Raw genomic sequence first — 14,519 nt, forward strand, 5'->3', positions numbered from 1 at the left:
CATATCTACAGGCTCAATTCTGGCACATAAAGAGGGCAGGCCAGGTAACAGTCGGTGTATTTCTGCCTTGGGCTACATTTTATATAAAGTCCTAATTGGGGGCTGAGCAGGGATCATGTTATTTATCATATTTTCAGGGAGATGACTGCCTTGCTGCCAAAGAAAATACTACTGAATGTGAAAAGGCCAAGTATGGTCACTGACAAGGTAAGAGATCTTGTTCTAGCTCCCACTCTGCCTCTAACTGTATAATCGGGGTAAGAACTGCCTCAGTTTCCTTATCTGCATCAAGCTATTCTAAGGACCTTTGAACACAAATATTCCATAGTCATATATTTTAATTAAAATTGAAGAAGAATCCTAAAATAGTACTAATTACAAGCATTGCCTAATTGAACTAACAGGGTGATCCCTCTTTACATGTATATAGAGAGACAGAGAGCTTCTACTGGATGTGCAGATGCCTGAGAAGTGACATTATCCAAATACTTAGAAGGACTTCAGGAACGATGGGTGATGTTGTTTTCTATATAGTCTTAACTTTCTATGATTTTTCAAATTAATTTTGCACTTAATTATCTTAAGTGCTAATTCTGACCAATTGCTAATATTTGCTTGCAGTGCCATATTGAGGGCCATAAAGCTCGCTTCAGACTCAATGGGAAAGAATGATGTGATTGCTCAGTAATGTCTGCCAAGGAAAAAGGATAGGACATATGCCATGTATTTGCCAGCATTCTGGTGGTACAACCTAGAGGCAAAATGGTCTCGCTTACCTCTTTGACTGTGGATGACTCCAGATTAAAAGCTCCGCTCTCTCCTACTAGCTTCAAATAGAAATAGAGGGTCACAAGGGAGCAGCCAAGTATGGCTGTAAGAACCCAGGTCCAGCCTTCCTTTTTTGAAGAGCATCTCATGAATAATTTGAAGAGGATGCTTCCTTTAATTTCAGGGAGTGTCTGGAGAAATATTGTTCAGTGTGGATTCTTCACGTCGTCTCATAGCCAACCTGAAGATGCAGAAATCTCCCCCTTCTCACCCATACCCATCCTCATAGAGCTTTAGCTTCATGTCTTGGAGATGGTTCCTACAAGCCTATATTGAGTATAGGATCTTATAAACTCATTCCTCATTCCGAGGGAGCCTGATGATGCATAGCGGACAAGACTACAACTCATGAGTCAGACTCCTATTGGCACACACACCCCCGTTCCACTACCTCCCCCAGGAAAAGAGCCCGTCAGTACTTACTGCCCATTATCCTCCGTACTGTTGGGCCTTCAGCAGTCATTTCCCTAACGATCTCATTGTCATCTTCATTGGCATCCAGCCAGCGATTGCAATTGAAGTTATACTTGTCCTTGGTCAGAGTGTTCATCAGGGTCATCTGGAATGAAGTCCTAGGGTGAGCAAGTGGGTGTACTAGAGATATTCATCCATGCCTTGAGGTTCCTGTTCTGCTAGGTCATCTCAAGGAGGACAAGGCCATCCCCCGAGAGAAGACTCTTGTGGAAGATGGAGTGCCAGATTAATATTTATCCCTCTGGTCCCCGGAGACCCACAGTTGCCTGGCAGCTAGGTGACTGGGACACAAGGCAAGTCTCTTGAAACCTAAGCATTTTTTTAGCCTACTTTGGAAGTCCTGTCCTCATCAGGAATTCCATGAGTCATGTGTCCAATTTTAGGTCTCACTGTAACCCTTCCCCATCCACACTCCCAACAGATAAAGGCAAACTAATAAGACAAGGTCATTAGAAAGAAACCATGTTGATTCCTCTCCCAATCACCGTCCAACCCCAAAATGGTCATCTCACCTTTTCTAAATGCCATCCAGAACCAGGATTCCTTTTATCATGCCATGCCCGAATCTTATAAAACCTGCCAAGGTCTGGGAGCTCAATCTATGGTGAGAAATAACAAGGTTTGAATGGACAGAATCAAGTGAAATGAATTTATCCTCATAGCTGAGCCCCTGCCAGGAGGGCATCTGCTTTGAGTTGTTTTTTCAGCATCAAGGTAGGGTTTACTTCAAACCACCCTCATATACTCTATCTTCTTGTGCTCCTTTAACCAATGGCACATGAGGGAGAGACAGCTGCAGATCTAGGGTTCAGCCGGGGCCGGTGAAACTGAACAAAAATAACTGACCCACAGTAGGATCCTGACTAAAGGAAATCTTCCAAATGATAAGCTTTCAGTTACAAAATCTATATGGCAGCCCTGCAAATTAACACAGGCCCACAGCCCCAGGACTCTGCTGGGCACTGAAACAGACAAAAAGATCAATAAGGTGGTCATGCCCTCTCCCAGGGGCTCAAAGTCTAACTGAGAAGACAAATACATAACGAGCAATGAACTGAAGGTATAATAGAAGCTCCAACAGGGTGCTCCGAAAAGAGAGCCGCAAATTACAAAATTATTCTTACCTAAAGGTCAGAGCAGCACTTCCATTGGCAAACAAGCCTTGCTCTACTTATATACATATCGAAAATTTAAAGCTGAACTTATTTTTAAATGTTCTAAAATGTATACTTTCCCTTAAATTGGCTGCTCACTCTATTTCAGTCCAGGTTGGGCTCTTTGACCCTAACTGTGCTCAGGGTCTCTGTTCCACAATGATTCCCCAAGTCACCAGGCTCCTGGATGTCCAAAGCCATTCCATACTTGCTTCTTCTCCCGTGCTTGGTTTGGAACTGTTTGATTCAGATAAAGGGCCAGATCTTTGCACCCCAGTGCATTGCCTGTAGACTAAATGTGGCACTCCTGCAAGGGTCTGGGGACTCTATTTCACCTTTTCGTCTTCAAACTTGATCCAAACCTGGGTTCGAAAACCAGAATCCCATGACAAATGCGTCTTACACCCCTTCATCCTTCCTCCATCCCACCCCATCACACTTCCTTCCTACCCTAAATTTCTCAATTATGCCGGGTTTGAACCACTTGTTGTTGGGATTCAGAAGGATCTCGTCTGTCCGCCCCTTCTGCCCATAAATCTGGATGAAGATAGGAGAGTTGGAACCAGCTTTCTTCAAGTCGGTCGTCCAGACCCACAGGGACCATGGGAATTCTGCAGAGATAGGTCCAATTGCATCATAAACTTAAAAAAGTGAAAAGATTTTCATGCTTCCAGTGGGGAAAATGAGCACATCAAAGGTGATCAAGACTGAAATGCAGTTGTGTCTCACTCTCCCATTATATAATAGCAAGTACCAAATTTGGGAAATGAAGGGTTCCTTGCTATTTGAAAGTGTATGCCTTAATGTTCCTTTCTTTAAAGTTAATTAATTTAATTGGAAGATTAAAACTTTGCAATATTGTGGTGGTTTTTGCCATACATCAGCATGAATCAGCCATCGGTATACCTGTGCCCCCCTCATCCTGAACCCCCTTCGCGTGTCCCTCCCCACCCTATCCCTCTAGCTTGTTCCAGAGCACCAGCTTTGGGTGCCCTGCTTTGTGTATTGAACTTGCACTGGTCATCTATTTCACATATGGTAATGAATATGTTTCAATGTTATTCTCTCAAATCATCCCACCCTCGCCTTCTCCCACTGAGTCCAAAAGTCTGCTCTTTATGTCTGTGTCTCCTGGTGAGAGTCAGTTAGTAAGTTTTAAGTAGGGGAAAGAATAGACTCCACCCAGACTGTGGCCAGTACATTCAGAGAGCTCTCTGTTCGACCATTCAGTTCAACAACTAGCCCATCACAGCAGCGTATCAATTTGGGGCTGCTGGAGTATCAGCCTCCGTGCCATGAATATAACTCTGTGTGGCCTGTACCTTGGAGAACTGAGCTCCCTGGGGGACCCTTTCCTTTCCAGAAGAAAATTGAGAAGCAGGAGTACCCATTGGTTTGACATCCTGGCCTTTGTTGGCTCCAGGCCCCTCCACCTACTTTTCAGTCTCTTCTTCCTGAGAGACACCATCTCATAGAGCTGCCTCTCGATCAGTCCATCCGCCTTCTTTTCATCCAGCCAGTTGCTGCAAGGGAAGGTCTGCTGGATGCCAGTGAAGGGGCACAGAATCACCACCTGGGGGAGAGGATGACATCTTCTGCAGCAAGTCCCCTGATCGGGACTTCCTTGCAACGTTCAACAGCCTCCTTAGCCCCACCTTTAGGGTCATATAGCCTATCTCGTTAAATTTTGGATCAAGAAATACCTCCTCTAGGAAATCTTCCCAAGTAGGTATCATCCATGTTCCAATTTACTAGCACAAATATCAAACATTTTTCTCTATACACACACTGTTTTTGAACACCATATTTCCTTATGTGCATCCTAAAATCTCAGTCTGAACCAAACAACTAGAATACTAAAATAATACCCTACATTTGTCTTGTGGAAAAAGTCAATCACATAAAAGATAATTAATATCTATAATTTAATACAAAAACGAACTACCCTCTTCAGGGCTTGATCCTTATTCAACCTTCTCCCCCACGCCTTGTCCATCTCTACTCACATTCTGAAATCATAGGTTTAGAACATGCCAGTCTATCTAACCCAGACACACCTAGATGCTTTGAAGAGAAGCATCAGAATGCCAAAGACAGGGATCTTAGGAACATCAAGAGAAAAAAAACAGATGACAACTGGACTAACAGAAGCCAGATGATATTAGGGGATAAGGGAATTAGAATTCAGTCTAGAGTTCTATATTCCAAAACTTCTTTCAGGAATGAAAATGAAAGAAAGTAATTTTCAGATTAACTAAAACGGAGTTTACCACTGATAGACCTTATTTAACCAAAGGAACTTCTAAAGGAAGTTTAGCAGGAAGAAGAAAACTGACACCAGAAAAGAGGTCTTCAGTGCAAGAAGAATTGGCAAGCAAACACACTGGCAAATCTGAGCAAATAATGACTCTACAAAACAACATATAATGTGTGGATTTAAAAATAATTTAAAATAGAACTAAAATACTAGGCAAAAATAGCATACAACCTAGATGCAGGATTATTATCATTAGAAATTTCTGAGATTCTTGAATTGTCTAAGAGAGAAACAGAAACGGTGATTAAATTTAGGTCTTTTCACAGTAAGTATGTATGCTAAAATTTCAATAGTAACCACTAAAAAACCAGAAATAGTGTATAGTTTCCAAATCACTATCAAGGAAACCAATCAATTTATCAAAAAAAGGGAAGAAAAGTAAAAGCAGGACAAACGGACATGTCAGTCATTATAATAAATACAAGTGGACTAAATTTATGAAAAAGATAGTATCAGATTGGATTGTGGCATAGATCCAATTCACCAGAAGGTTAAAATAACTCTATATTTCATAATGTAGCTTCAAACCATATACAGCGAAAATTGTTAGTTCTATAGTAAGAAATTTAAGTATCTATCATTGACATTGGAAATTTCAACACATCTGTCTTAGTAGTTAATAAATCAAACAGACAAAATGCTATTAAGGAGACAGAAGATTCAAATAACAAAAGTAGCAAACTGAATTTATAAAAAAAATCAAAATTAAATTAAATTAAAATTAAAATTAAATTAAAATCAAAATTAAATTCAGCTCTTGGAACATGTGCATAGGTTGAAATGCATTGTAAAGTAAATCTCAAAAATTTAAATAGCATCATTAATGTTTCCTGATTAAAACAATATTGAAATAAATAACAAAAACATAGAAAGCAATATGTATTTGGAACCTAAAAATTACATTTCAAAACAAATAATGGGTAATGAAAGAATTTCAAATGGAATGACAAAGAAGAACCAAAAAAGCACAAATTATAGAAGAAAAAATCGATAAATTGACTTTCATCAATACTAAAATTTTCTGCTCTTCTAAAACATTAAGAAAATGAAAAGGCAAATTATGAACAGTATGGAGATTCCTTTAAAAGCTAGGAATAAATCTACCATATGACCCAGCAACCCCACTACTGGGCATATACCATAAGAAAATCATAATGAAAAAAAAGACACATGTAGCCCAATGTTCACTACAGTACTATTTACAATAACCAGGGCATGGAAGCAACCTAGATGTCCATCAATGGGTGAATGGATAAAGAAGCTGTGGTACGTATATACAATGAAATGTTACTCAGCCATGAAAAGGAATGAATTTGAGTCAGTTGTGATGAGTTGGATGAAACTTGAGCCTCTCATACAGAGTAAAGTAAGTCAGAAAGAGAAAAAACAAGTATTGTATATTAACTCATATATATGGAATCTAGGAAAATGGGACGGATGAACCTATTTGCAGAGAAGGAATGAAGACACAGATGTAGAGAATGGACTTGTGGATGCAGCAGGGGAAGGAGCTGGTGGGTTGAGTTGAGAGAGTAGCTTAAACATGTATATACTACCATATGTAAAATAGCTAGCTAGTGGGAAGCTGCAGTAAAATACAGGGAGCCCAGCCTGACCTAGAGGGGTGGGAGTGGGGGAAGGGAAGGAGGCTCCAAAGAGAGGGGGTATATATATATAAAACTGGGTCTTCCCCGGTGGCTCAGTGGTAAAGAATACGCCTACAGTGCAGGAGATGTGGGTTTGATCCATGGGTTGGGAAGATCCCCTGGAGGAGAGCATGGCAACCCTCTCCAGGATTCTTGCCTGGAGAATCTCATGGACAGAGGAACCTGGCAGGTTACAGTCCATAGGGTTGCAAAGAGTTGGACACAACTGAGCAACTGAGCACACACATATATAATTATGACTGATTAGTGTTGTTGTATGGCAGAAACCAACACATTATAAAGCAATTTGGCTTCAATTAAAAAATAAATTAAAAAAAAAGAAAATGATAAGGCAACTCACATACTGGGAGATTGTTTATATATAATATATATCATGGGCTTCCCTGGTGGCTCAGATAATAATGAATCTGGCTTCAATGCAGGAGACCCAGGTTTGATCCCTGGGTCGGGAAGATCCCCTGGAGAAGGGAATGTCCACCCACTCCAGTATTCTTGCCTGGAGAATTTCATGGACACAGGAGCCCGGTAGGCTACTGTCCATGGGATCCCAAAGAGTTGAACATCATATATAAGATACATATTATTTATCACAATTATATATTACATTTACATATTCATACATAGCTATAGATAGTTCTGTCATAGAACTTGTATCAAGAATACAGAAAGAACTCACAATTCAACAATAAAAAGATAAAAAATTTAAAAGCGGTAAAAGGAAAAGAAGATATACAAATGATCAATAAGCATATGAAAAAATAATGTTCAATGTAATTGGTCATCAGAGGCATGTAGATTAAAACAAAATTAAATTCCATTAAATATCTGTAAGAATATCTAAAAATTTTAAAGATGGCATTACTAAATGATGGTGAGGCTATAAAACAACTGGGATTTTCATACAATGCTGGTGGGCATACAAAATTGTATAGCCACTTTGAAAATACTCTAAAAGACTTTTGTAAGTTAAATGTATATTTACCATAGAATACAGAAATTCCACTCTTACGTATTTACCCAACAAAATTACAAACATGCCCATAAAAAGACTTGGACGTGAATGTTCATAGCACTTTATTCATAATAACAACAACAACAAAAAACCTGGAAATGACCTAAACATGCATGAATAATTGAATAAATAAACAAAATGTTGTATACCCTTACAATGGAATACTACTTAACAATAAAAAGAAAGAAGTACTAATACATGAGACAATGCTAGAAAAGACAAATTTAATCTTTAATGACTGAAATGGGATTGGTGGAATTGTGGAAACTGACTGGGAGGGAGAACAAGGAACATGTTGGGTAATGGAAATATTTCATATATTAATTCTGGTAATGGTTACATGAGTATACATGAATTCATGTACTCATAGAGTATTCAAAACTCAGAGCAGTACAGTTCAGAATAATGCGTTTTTATTTATGCTAGTTATAACTCAACAAAGTTGAATTTTAAAGTGAAACAATACAATCAAACTGAATGATAGCAGAAATATAACATGAGGGGCACAGGTACAGCACTACTTTGAGAGAAAATTATAGTATCAACATTTATACTATGAGAAAAGAAGAAGGCTGAAATTGAATAAACTAAGAATACAATTTAAGAATTTATTTAAAAAATAGCAACAGCTGAAACCCAGAGAAACTTAGAAGAGCTAATAAAGAACAATAAAATAGAAAATAAAGATATAGTAGAATGTAAACAAAGAAAAATGTTGGTTATATGAAAGGACTAAATATACTTTTATGAGAATTATATTTTAAAAAAGCAAGAATATCTGAATAGATGATGTTAGGAATGAAAATAAGATTATAATTACAGATGTAGTGGAGGTTAAAAGGTAAGAGAATACTGTACATGACTTTATATCAGGACATTTGAAGTCTACAAATACACGCATTCCAAGAAAAATATAGCTCATTCAGATTCAACAGAAAATGGAAAACTTGAATAATTCTATAACAGCCAGGCTTCTCTGTCCACGAGATTTTTCCCAGCAAGAACACTGGAGTGGGTTGTCATTTCCTCCTTGAGGGGATCTTCCCAACCCGGGATCGAACTTGTGACTCATATATCTCCTGCATTGCAGACAGGTTCTTTTACCACTAAGCCACTGCAGAAGCCCCAATTTTATAACTAAGAAAACAAAAACACAACTTTCTTTTTTTAAATCAGTAATTATTCTCTCTCTCTCACAGGTGTGCACACACAATCCCACACTATCTTGACCAGATCACTGGATTTTTTTATACCTTCTTTCAGGAGAAAAAAATGCTTCTCATTTTATTCTAAGATCTTACCTCACAAGGACTGTACGAGAAAGGAAAATCAAGGGCTAATGTCACTCATGGACATTAATACATAATACATTCTATATAAAATGTTGGATAATCAATTTCAGAAACGTAAAATTAAAATTCATTATGACCAAGTTTGGCTTATAGAAATTCAGAGTTGGTCTACCATAAGAACTGGTAATTCACCATAATAAATAAAAAAGAAAAACCATTTGACAATCTAATTAAGTACATAAAAAGCAGTAGATAAAGTTTAACACCAACTCAGAATAAAAACTCTTAACGATAAAACTATAGACAAATGATCAGTCTTAATAACAGAGTTTAGCAAGATAACTATATATAAACTTAATATACAAAAGTACTTCTATATCTGTCTACCCCAGCAAAAAAAAATATAAGCAGTTTTTAAAGAGATATCACTTACAATAGCAACAAATGTCTCTATGAATATATTTACAAAGACACACAAGACCTTTATTAAGAAAAATATAAAACTACGCTGAGAATTATTAAAGACCTAAATTTTAAGGGGTACTATATGATCATAAGTAGGAAAAGTTAGTAAAGTAACAATGTCAGTTCTTCCAAATAAGTCTACAGACCCAGTTGCATTCTATTCAACAGTTCTTCATGGAACTTGGCAAAAAAAATTCTAAAATTATGGAAGATAAAGGTTCATGGATAGGTCAATATATACCTGAGAAAGAAGAATAAAGTGGGCAAATTTTCCCTAGCAGATACCAAGACTTAGCGTAAAGGTGTAAAGTGAAGATAGTGAGTAATGCATTAGTGCAGGAATAAACTAAATCAATAAATGGAACAGCCTAGAAAGCTCAGAACAAATCATACATTTGGGGAATTTGACATGTGACAGTTGCTCTTTCAGAATAGTGGGGAAAGGATTATTATTTAGTTATCCAGGGCTTCCTAGACTTCTTTAATGATAACAATTACCTAAAGCATGTATAAATACCCAGATTACCTGGAAATTCTGACTCAGTAGGTTTGGGTTTGAGCCCAAGATTCTATTTTTAAAAATAATTCCAAGTGATTCTTGAAGTCCTTCAATAAATGTTGGTGGGGCATTTAAATATCTATATAGAAAAAGAGAAAGTTGGATCCCCACTCATTCAAATACCAATGCCTGATATATTAAAGATGTAAACATATAAACAAGAAAACCAAACTCTACAAATTTTAGAAGAGGATGTAGGAAAATGTCTTTAGAACTTTAGGAGAAGTAAAATTTCTTTCAAAATGCATTAACCATAAAGGAAAAGATAAGACAGATTACTTTTAATTTAAATCTCCTCTCCTTCAAAAAACATGGCAAACTACAAAAAGATATTTGAACATATACTATCAACAATACTATCAATACTAGACCACCTTACCTGCCTCCTGAGAAACCTGTATTCAGGACAAGAAACAACAGTTAGTACTGGACATGGAACAGCAGACTGGTTCCAAATTGGGAAAGGAGTATGTCAAGGCTGTATATTGTCACCCTGCTTATTTAACTTATATGCAGAGTACATCATGTGAAATGTCAGACTGGATGAAGCACAAGCTGGAATCAAGATTGCTGGAAGAAATATCAATAACCTCAGATACGCAGATGACACCACCCTAAAGGCAGAAAGCGAAGAGGAACTAAAGAGCCTCTTGATGAGGGTGAAAGAGAAGAGTGAAAAAGCTGGCTTAATCCCACATTAAAAAAACAAAGATCTTGGCATCCAGTCCCATCACTTTATGGCAAATAGAAGGTGAGAAAGTGGAAACAGTGACAGATTTTATTTGCTTGGGCTCCAAAATCACTGCAGATGGCAAGTGCAGCCATGAAATTAAAAGACATTTGCTCCTTGGAAGAAAAGCTATGACAAACCTAGACAGTGTAGTAAAAAACAGAGACATCAATCTACCAACAAAAGTCCACAGAGTGAAAGGTGTGGTTTTCCCAGTAGTTATATACAGATGTGAGAGTTGAACCATAAAGAAAGCTGAGCACCAAAGAATTGATGATTTCAAAATGTGGTGCTGGAGAAGACTCTTGGGAGTCCATTGGACAGCAAGGAGATCAAACCAGTCAATCCTTAAGGAAATCAACCCTGAATATTCATTGGAAGGACTGATGCTGAAGCTGAAGCTTCAGTACTTTGGCCACCTGATGTGAAGAGTTGATTCATTGGAAAAGACACTGATGCTGGGAAAGATTGAGGGGAAGAGAAGAAGGAGGCAACAGAGGATAAGATGGTTGGATAGCATCACTGACTCAATGGACATGAGTTTGAGCAAGCTCAGGAAGATAGTGAAGGACAGGGAATTCTGGTATGCTGCAGTTCATGGGGTCACAGAGAGCTGGACATGACTTGGTGACTGAACAACAACAACAATACTATCAATAAAGAATTACTATCTGGATTTAATAAAGAACTCCTAAAAATAAATCCAGCAATAGATTACTCAACAGAAAAATCAGCAAAAGACATGAACAGGCATTTTCCATTAAAAAAATATGAATGGACAGTAAAGAAATGAAGAGATGTTCAACTTCAGTAGTAATCATGAAAATAAAAATTAAAACCACATGAAGACCAGTTTATACACCCTAAATGGTGTAAATTTAAAATTCAGGCAATATCTAGCATTGACAAGGATGTCTGGAACAAAATGTGTCATATAAATGGCTGATAGAATAAAATGGTGCAACTACTTTGGAAAACAAACTGGAATTCTTCGGAAACAATTAAGCTTCAGAACTGAAGATTCACTTACCTTACAGCCTAGAACTTCCATCCTGAGAAACTCCTGCATATTTGTACAAAGATGTACATACAACAATTTCATGGAAGTATTGTTTATAGTAGCAAAAATCAAGAAACAACCCCAAAATGTCCATCAGTAGAAGAAAAGACAAATAAGTTGAAATCGAATCATGCAGTGGAGTAGATGGGAAAAGGATGGTCTACAGCTTCTGCTGTCAATTCAGATGATCTCTAAAGCATAATGTTGAGTGAAAACTGCCAGTAACCAACAATATACACCTAGACAAAGTTCTTAGTAGTATATGTTCTTTGAGAGAGAGAGAATTATATGATTGGGGAAAGACACAGAGGAGTTTCAGAAGCATTGGAAATGTTCTTTTAAGTTAAGTGGTAGGCAAAATTAACATTTGAGCTTTTAAATCATTCTCTATATCTTACTTTTATTATGTATACTCTTTAAAGCATAAGTATTCCACAATTAAAATCATGTATTTAAAAATACTTGTTATGGAGCCATTTAAAAACTAAAGTGGAACACTGCATCAGGAATCAGGACAGACTATAACCATGAGCTGAACACCCGGATCACTTACCCTGTGTCGGGTCCCTGGTTGCATGTACAGAGCAGCCCCCATTCCCGACCATCAGCTAGACATCAGATGGTCATGTTACCATCCCAGCGACCCATGAAAGGGATTTCCCATGTGTTTTGTAACTCGTCCAAAGGCAGTAGGAAATAGGATTCACAGTAGAGTTTGTAGCTGCAAGTGAGGGGTTTCCCTGGTGGCTCAGTGGTAAAGTGCATCTTACTGTGTTAAGGGTCAGCAGTGAAGAAGCTGCCTGCCAATTTAGGAGACTCTGGTTCAATCCCTGGGCTGGGAAGATCCCTTGGAGAAGGAAATGGCCACCCACTCCGGTATTCTTGCCTGGGAAACCCCATGGACAGAGGAGCCTGGTGGGCTACATTCCATGGGGTCACAAAAGAGTCAGACACGTCTTGGTGACTAAAACAACAAAACAACAGCCTGCAAAGTAAAGAGAGTGTCTGAATCAGGCCAGGGTCTCCCTTACCTTCTCACAGTACCAGCCTCTGTTGACGCCCACATTGCCGTGTCCAATGGAGACCCGGCTCAGGGGGCTGAGGAGGACAGCCAACTCAATGTTGAAGATATCTGTGCGGCCACGGTCAAACACACCGCCCTCCAGGAAGATCTTCCCGCTGTTCTTATTCCCTCTGGCCCCATACATGACCAAGTAGATTTTGGATTTGGTCCCGGCCCCCCGGGCATCCCCAGTGAAGACGGTGACAACGTATGAGATGGCTGGTATGGAAACAACAGGGGGAGGGAGAGGGATCAGTGCAGGCTGGTAACGATGTCCTACCCACCTCCTCCCGCACCTAGCCATACCTCTGCCATACACCCAAATCCTCCTCCTCTGGATGACATCCAGTGCCCTCTCCACCTCACTTTATCTTTTTCTTTTTTTTTTTTTTGAAGAATCATAATTTTTTATTGGGTTAAACCTTATGTCCAAACAAAAAATTCTGTCCAAAGAATGTGAAAGAATTATATTTTCATTACTGTTGCTGATATAGGCCTTTATTTATCTGAACTTGATTATTATTTTTATAATTTTAAAATTTGAGTAACATCAATTGTCCTTTCTGGAAGCTGTAGGGGAGGAAACATTTCCTGCTCATTGGGTTGTTGCTGGAATTCAGGCCCTTCACTTTATCTTTTTCAGAGTTGGGGTGTGCCAGGGCCTCTGACTTTAGGAACAAACTGCAGGTTATAGGAAGCTGTCAGGCATGATTATAGGAAACTAACAAAGAGAAGGAAGAGCTTGGGTTGGCTCAGAATAGTGCTTATTATGAATGCTAATTACCATGTGCATATTATTAATAGCTGCCGGATGAATTCTATTATGTCTCATTTAATTATAATAGTCAACTCGATTAATAGAGATTTATATTCGGGGCTCTCTGACTCATGGAGCTTGCTCTTTTGCTCATAACTTAAAAGTATAACTCTAATAGAGGGCACCGATGGCCTTCTTGGTGCGATGTCAGAAGACTGAGGAGGGACCTGGGCCATTTGGGGTTTGGTCAGAGGCAATGTGAGGACACAGAGTTCTGGAGAAGACTCAGCAAGGGGGATTAAACTCGAGATGAGAGAGGGTAAAGGAGAACACCAAAGACAAACATTTGAACAGGAAACTACAGGAAATTCTGTTAAGGTTGGGTCTGCATTTTTTTCACTCTGTCCAGGAGTCTAAGTGGTACTTTGAACCTTGCTAGTCCTCCACCTCCCTTTCATCCTAACTTCATCTCCTCGTCTCAGAGAAATAAAACATCTCTGGGAAGATAGCTCATTATTCATTCATACATTTGCACCTTCCCTTGCTCAACAAACATTTACTGAATGCTTACTATATAATAGGCCTTGGGAGAATGTGACGATAAAAAGGAATAGCTACCACCCTCAAAGAGTGGGCCTCCAGCTTTACAACGTGTGGCCAGAGAGGTTCTCACTCTAGACAGACTGCCATGGCCTAGGCTGTGAGCAATCCCAGTGTCTGACTCATCCCAGTCTCCTCCTCCTCTGCCACTGCAAGCAAGTAATAGTAACACAGGTAAAGGGGACATGTTAAATCTACTCTCATGGATGTTTTTTTTAACAACTTTATTGCGGTATATTTTATGCATGCCCACTTCAAGCATAAAACTCAGTGATTTTTTATTTATTTGTTTTTACTCTTGGTTGTGCTGGGTCTTCGTTGCTGCCTGGGCTTTTCTCTAGTTGCCTTGAGCGGGGGACTACTCTCTAGTTGTGACCACGGGCTGCTCATTGCGACGGCTTCTCTTGTTGCGGAGCACTGGCTCTAGGGCACGTGGGCTTCAGTAGTTGTGGTTTCCAGGCTCTAGGGCACAGACTCAATAATTGTGGCACTCTGGCTTCGTTGCTCCGTGGCATGTGGGATCTTCCCAGATCAGGGATCG

The 14,519-nt window shown here is 38.9% G+C and overlaps 1 protein-coding gene across 2 annotated transcripts in view; it reads right to left on the reverse strand.

Moving 5' to 3' along the window:
* Positions 1–14,519, reverse strand: part of LOXHD1 (lipoxygenase homology PLAT domains 1) — a 193,689-nt gene that overhangs the window by 122,596 nt on the left and 56,574 nt on the right. For both annotated transcript variants that reach the window (XM_043889514.1, XM_043889513.1), the window contains exons 8-12: positions 12,590–12,840; positions 3,894–4,029; positions 2,907–3,067; positions 1,815–1,901; positions 1,252–1,387 (exon numbers count right to left, since the gene is read on the reverse strand). In XM_043889514.1, coding sequence (XP_043745449.1) covers positions 1,252–1,387; positions 1,815–1,901; positions 2,907–3,067; positions 3,894–4,029; positions 12,590–12,840 — 771 coding nt within the window. The remainder of the gene's footprint in view (positions 1–1,251; positions 1,388–1,814; positions 1,902–2,906; positions 3,068–3,893; positions 4,030–12,589; positions 12,841–14,519) is intronic.

The sequence above is a fragment of the Cervus elaphus genome, chromosome 27 (assembly GCF_910594005.1).
Source record: "Cervus elaphus chromosome 27, mCerEla1.1, whole genome shotgun sequence".
NCBI classification, from domain to species: Eukaryota; Metazoa; Chordata; class Mammalia; order Artiodactyla; family Cervidae; genus Cervus; species Cervus elaphus.